General features: G+C 44.4%; 1 protein-coding gene across 1 annotated transcript; it reads right to left on the bottom strand.

The window, feature by feature from the left end:
• Nucleotides 1-2,145: 2,145 nt before the first annotated feature.
• On the bottom strand, nucleotides 2,146-6,244 carry iyd (iodotyrosine deiodinase). Its single transcript, XM_080533977.1, has 5 exons — nucleotides 5,986-6,244; nucleotides 4,505-4,702; nucleotides 4,137-4,296; nucleotides 3,866-4,022; nucleotides 2,146-3,031 (listed from the first exon to the last, which is right to left on the bottom strand). Exons 1-5 carry the CDS (start codon nucleotides 6,170-6,172, stop codon nucleotides 2,849-2,851), a joined length of 885 nt encoding a protein of 294 aa, XP_080390103.1. The 5' UTR covers nucleotides 6,173-6,244; the 3' UTR covers nucleotides 2,146-2,848.
• Nucleotides 6,245-6,689: the final 445 nt, after the last annotated feature.

Genomic DNA, 6,689 nt, shown 5'->3' on the forward strand with positions numbered 1-6,689 from the left:
GTGCTGACCCAGCAAGTGGAGGGGGCCGACCGTCCGGTGCTGTACCTGAGCCGTAAGCTGTCGGAGCGGGAGGGCAGGTACAGCACAGTGGAGAAGGAGTGCCTGGCCATTCGGTGGGCAGTCGGTGCCCTCCGGTACTACCTGCTGGGGTGCTCATTCACCCTCTACTCCGACCATGCTCCCCTCCAGTGGCTCCACCGCATGAAGGATACCAATGCGAGGATCACTCGCTGGTACCTTGCGTTGCAACCCTTCAACTTTACTGTGGTCCATAGACCGGGGGCGCAGATGGTCGTGGCTGACTTCCTCTCCCGTGCAGGGGGGGGGGGGGGGGGAAGTAGGCTATCGGCTGGATGTGCCCCCGGCCTTGATCTGGCGGTGGGGGTGTGTGGGGAGCATGGCGCGTTCTGGCCTGCAGGTGGAGCCAGACTGTGGTGGAGTATGGATGACAGGGCTGATTGCGGACAGGTGTCAGCAATCAGACTCATCATCCAGCTGGTCTTTTTAACCTGTGTGTGTTTGTTCCCCCGGGGCAGTGAACACAGTGGAGAGATCCTGCCCAAGAGAGACACGTTACCAGACGGCCGAGCGATTCCCGAAAGGGAGAACGAGTGAGAGACACGGAGCCGAGGCGCTGTCTCTGCCGGCTGATTATTATTATTATTTTGATAAGTTTACGTGACTTTTGATCGCCAGCACACCCAAGTAGGGGTGCTGTGTTTCTGTCGAAAGACAATAAACGGGCAACGCCCAAACCATCTCTCTGTGTCGACCTCCCTCTGTGCCTGAAACCATTACACCTCCTTATTCCCACAAAGAGTTGGATCTTTTGTGGCGTTTCTCTCATCAGTCTGCTTCTTCTCTCCATCCTTCTCTCCTTCTGCTGCTGTAACAGGCCACTAGAACACCAGTCCTCCTGACCCTCACTACTCGACTCCTCCATAGTCAATCTTCTCTAAACAAACATAATTTTTGGGGCTAATGCTGTCAGCAAAGCTAAATGTGCATTTTCCAAGGTGCAAATGCTGTAAATAAATAAAATAATCACACACACACTGCATAAAGCGAAATCAAATAACAAAATAAAATTCTAACAATTTATGGTCACATTTGATCCTAAGTATCCCATGAAATGAGCAGTGAGGTGACTAAAGACAATAAAAATGCAAATTTCAAATGTATAATATCCAAAGATACAGTATCTTACTCACCTAACCTCTTCAGTGTCTCTGTACTAACAGGCCAACCCATCTGTTGTTCTACTCTCACCTAGAATATCACCTGACAACCCCATTATGACATAATGTGTCTGTCATGACCTTCCTGCACCCATGTGATGTCACTGTCTTACAGCACACCCTTGGAACCCTCCAATGATCATGTAATGTTACCATGACAACCCAGCTAAATGTAAACACAATTTAGATTTTGGGGGGTTGTCATGGTCTATATTAAAAAACAAACCTTAAATCTCTTGTTTTTTTGTATGTCAACACAGCTGTTCTGAGCTCAGCGACACACACTTTCATTGAAAACCTCAGATGTAACAATATTGTGACGCACATCCAGACTCCTGATTTCATAATTCACTCTTCGGATGGAAGATACACATAAAAACACATTACAGGGGCCTTTCTATTCAGAATGTCATGTGAAAAACTAACCATGCATTTCATGTGAAGTATGTCAACTGTAGTGCGTGACTTTATACAAAGGTCTTGTTAAGTGTACACAAGTTGTTGTTGATACCCTGTACTCACAATAGTAATTACTCAGAAATATGATCACTGTAATTCTACTATTGTTTTTCTCAGTGTAAAGGCCAATGCACACGGCGTGCGATTTTGTCGCACCACCGAATTCGATTCCATTGTTTTGAATGAGACAATGCACATGGCGTGCGATGCAATATTGTCGCACGACAACATTCGATTCTCAATTCACACCAACGAAGTCGGACCAGGCTAGCTGAGAATCGAATGTTGTCGTGCGACTGGCCTTAATATAATATAGGTGTTAGGTAAAATTGTGTATATTCTTGGACAGAATGCAGTAGTACAGTAATTATAAGAACCGACAACTGCATTACTGAAGACTTATTTTAAACATAAAGACTTACCAGAGAAAGTATAAATATGTGTAAACCTTTAATTAAGGATATTTCATCGTTTTTCTTTTGTTTTTCTATTTGTATTGACTATTTTTCTCTTTACGAGTGGCCGGCTGAGTTTCATACTTTAGAGTCAAGACAATGGTGTATACTGCATAATAATAATAATATTATACCGGTAATACAATAATATTTTTTCTCATTTTGTTCTTGTGATTATTTAGGTTCAGCTATTAAAAGGGCAGAGAGGTGCAGGTTTAGGATCATGGATCATGCATGTCAACCCCTGTATTTTTTTTTAAACATAAATCTTACTCAAAACATCAAACACTTCCCTGGTAGAAACGGATGGAGAATTTCCTTCCCTTCATCAGTACAGATCTGAAAACACACTGGGGAAAGTGCGTCCCCAAATATATAAACTAAAGTGTCTTGCACTCGCTTCCCGGAGGGCTGGTGTGTACATGCATATTTTTGTTCCAGCTCAGCACTACAGTAACACAACTGATGTAATTGACTAAACAATCAATCAAGCGCTTGTGAAGTGTGTTAGCGCTAACCTAGAATGGACATAGGCATGCACTTTTGGCCTTCAGAGAGTATCATACTTTGTATTTACACCATATCGATTCCAACTTTTGTGGTCTTGAATTCTGTGGATGAAAGGGGAGGAGATGAGGAAAGGAGGCCTTTTAATGAACCCATAAGGGTGCTTGTCCCTGGCCATTAATGATGATGTCACAGGTACACCATGATGTCGTCCAGAGGCTTGCGTTTGAGGTCTGGCACTGTGGCGTCAGGGGCGGGGTAACCAACAGGAAGTAGCATTAGCAGCTTCTCGTTGACTGGCCGCCGGAGGAGGAGTCTGAGCTGAGGGCCGCAGTTCAGGGGCGTGGACGTCACCGTCACCAGACCTGCGTTCTGACAGGGGATTGGGCAAACTGTGGGTCAGTCAAGCCAGGGAGAGACGGTGATTGGGTGGCGAGCATGTCTGTCACAAGATAGACTCGCAAGAGATTGAGCTGGACGGTGCGGCAAGAGAAAAGAGAAAAAGTACTCACCTGAGCAAGGTACTGGACAGATTCATTGATTTACAAATCATCTCAACTTTCCCATGACTGGTCATGTCAATAGATTTATATAATACAACTGGTCATGTCAATGGATTTATATAATACAAAGATTAGCAAACCTGCACAGCATAACATTTTATATATATATATAATATTTATTTATAGCCGTAATAGAGATGCCCTAGATAAAGTACTTGCAATCTTTCCCATTCATTGCTTTTGTGACAGCATGAGGGGGGGCATGTTGTCAACTAGGGTGGGATATCCTATGAGCTGGGAAGACATCAGCAAACTGGATCAATGCCTGGTATTCCTCTTCAATAGGTTTATCTGTACATTGTAAATGGCTTTGTCGGTGCATGTTGCCATTTACTGGTGCTAATGAATGATTGACCTGAGACAGTGGAGCAGAGTTCACTTCACTTCAGCTACACTTCAGCTACACTTCAGCTACACTTCAGCTACACTTCAGCACAGCAAGTGTGGCATCAATCACCAACATTTGATTTACGTCAATCACACAAGAAAAGAAAGTTAAAAGACAGTTGACTACATGGCACCCCCCCATACAATCACAGTTCAACAAGGGGAGTGCGCCCTCTAGTGTATATGACTATGGTGACAGGTGAAACGGTAACACAGTAAGTGCAAAGGTTAAAAACAAACAGGTGTGTGACCTCACCTGTAAGGCAGCCAATAGGAGTCCACAGGAGATGGAGACACTGATCTCGTTGTAGTAATGGGTCTTCTTCTTCCCGTTGGTTAGAAGGCCATAGGTCTGTTTGAAGATCAGTACCAAGTATGGAGCGATGTCCAGATACTCCTTTATCCAGTTAGTTCTAGGGGAAAGAGAAGGAATGATGGAGAGGGAGGGAGATAGTTATAGACTGTGTGTGTGTTTGTGTGTGTGTGTGTGTGTGTGTGTGTGTGTGTGTGTGCATGTGTTTACTTACTTCAGCCTCTGCAGGTCATTGACCCACTTGTCCCCCATCCTCTGGCGGTAGTTGACCTCCTCCTCCTCCTCTACAATAAGCCTGATCTGGTGTTTGGTCTCAGGGTCAGACACCACCACGAAGGACCAGGGCTCAGTGTGAGCTCCGCTGGGAGCTGTGCCTGACCACGGAGATAAGACAACTATAAATGGTGTGTGTGTGTGTGTGTGTGTGTGTGTGTGTATATGTGTGAGTGTATCATTTCATATTTGTATGGGTGCTAACAATTGAGAGAAAGAGAGAGGAAGAGAGAGAGAGAGAGAGAGTGTGTGTGTGTGTGTGTGTGTGTGTGTGTGTGTGTGTGTGTGTGTGTGTGTGTGTGTGATTACCTGCAGTGCGAATTACATTATCGATGACCTCTCGTGGTACAGGCTCGGGGCTGATGAAGCGGACCGACCTTCTCTGGTTCATCACAGAGTAGAAGTCATGTGACCTCTGAACCATAAGGTCCTCTGGGTAACGGACCGGTGTGTAGGGCACGTGGGCCAGGTCCTCCTCCCCGTCGCTGTCCGCCCATTCATTATCCTCTGAATTAAGATAGGCAACACCAATGGTTAGGCTCTAAATGCACAGCCTGGGAGTGTTCTAAGTAAGAGAGCTTTTTTTTCTCCTGATTTCAGGTGGGTTACAACCCTACAACAAGGTAGGGTTGGGGAGCCATTCGGTTTTTTGTTGTCTGAATGTGTTTGTAGTACCTTGGCTTTGATTTACTTGATTTACTTGATTTAAAAGTTACGGAATCCAACTTTATAGACTGCCTTTTAGGCTATAAGCCGAAGGTGCCGTTAAATTGCAAGCAGCTATTAAGCAGCTGGAGAGAAGCCCATGCAAGCATGAGAGAATCCTTTTGAACATGCACATTATCAGTTTCTCCCACATCTCCCACAAGCGTCATCTCCCTCTATCTGTCTGTCTGTCTGTCAAAGGAAGAGAGAGAGGGAGAGAGAGACGTTTATCGCACCCTCTGTCTATCTGCTCTGTTTGAAACACTGACATTTAAATACATTTCTATTCATGTTGATTATTTATATATTCACCTGTTTTATTCATTGTTGAGTGGTGGCTTTACTTTGCTTTATTGTATGAGGGTCAGTGGTGGCTAGTGCTACATTGAAATAGAGAAACATTCTCCTCAAACCTGTTACCTCCACTTCCTGCTCTCAAATTCAAGAGTTCACCTTGTTTCACCTCAGCACAGCAGAAGTCGTTGACCTACGCTCTATGGCGCAAAGAATAGTGCTGGAGAAACCAGTCAACTGGGGTAAAAGGTAGGGGAACCACAAGTTCCTATGCCCATTCGACTTCATGCTATGCCTTCATGCCTATACCCAAATATGCCTTCATACCTATACCCAAATATGCCTTCATGCCTATACGTGCTCACTATCTGATTACTTGAACACTACCTGACTACTTGACTTCCTGTACTGTATCATATCTGTATTATATTGCATATTGTATGATATTGCATTTCATCCTGTACAGCATTTTGCATTACTATTCTACTGCACTACGACTGGTCCCGCTGTTGTACGACTAGCATCACGTTAACACCTTATTGTACTTGATTACTTACTTGACTTATTTTACTTGATTCTATTATTGTTGATTTTAGTCTCGTGTACCTGTACCATGGATGTAATAAAAGCAATTCTGATTCTGATTTTGACCCATTCGACTTCATGCAATTATGTACAAAAAAACAGAGAAAGGCAACAGGACAACAGGCAAGCCATGACGATCCCACTCAATCGGCGAGGAAAACATTATGACAAACAAACAAAAAAACTCAAATGGGACGTGGGCGTACCGTCGTCTTTGGGTCTGATATCTGTGTCATCTTGGAGGTGCTCGTCCACCCACGGCCTGGCCTCCGCGGCGCGTTGGGATGGTGCCTCTGAAGTCGTCTGCTCTTTCTGAGAGCTTTTGAGAATAACGCCTATAACCACGCATAAAACCGCCACGAACACGGGCGTGAGAGTAGAGAAAAGTGCCATGGCCGCGATAAAGTCCTATAGTCCTGCACACACTTGCTGCTCTTGAGGACTGGCTTCTTGACAGTCTCGTCACTGAACCTTGCAAAAGAGTCACATTCCAGGGGGCATGGCTGCTCACGGTTAATAATCAAACTAGTGCACGCACGCACGTACATGGAGAGTGTGATCAACCTTAGAATTGTTTATTGCTGGTGGGCCGATAGATATCCATCATTGGCTGTATGGGAATTGTATCTGTATGATGTTCATAGGAATTATCTGCATAACATCAAGTTATAATAATTATCAAGTTGTTGTATGTAATGATTCCTGATGTTGTGTTTCTGAACACAGTAATCACTCTAGGCTATACAGTCTGTACAAATCAAATTCTGACAACTTGTGAACACATGAACGTGCACATACAATCGGCTATAGTTAAGGCCCTGATCGAATAGGCCTTCTTTAGATTAGATTAGATTCAATGTTATTGTCATTGCAAAGTAGAAGCACCAGACAACGAAATGCAGTTAAGGAT

The sequence above is a fragment of the Nansenia antarctica genome, assembly GCF_963989245.1.
Source record: "Nansenia antarctica genome assembly, chromosome: 1".
Lineage (NCBI taxonomy): Eukaryota > Metazoa > Chordata > Actinopteri > Argentiniformes > Microstomatidae > Nansenia > Nansenia antarctica.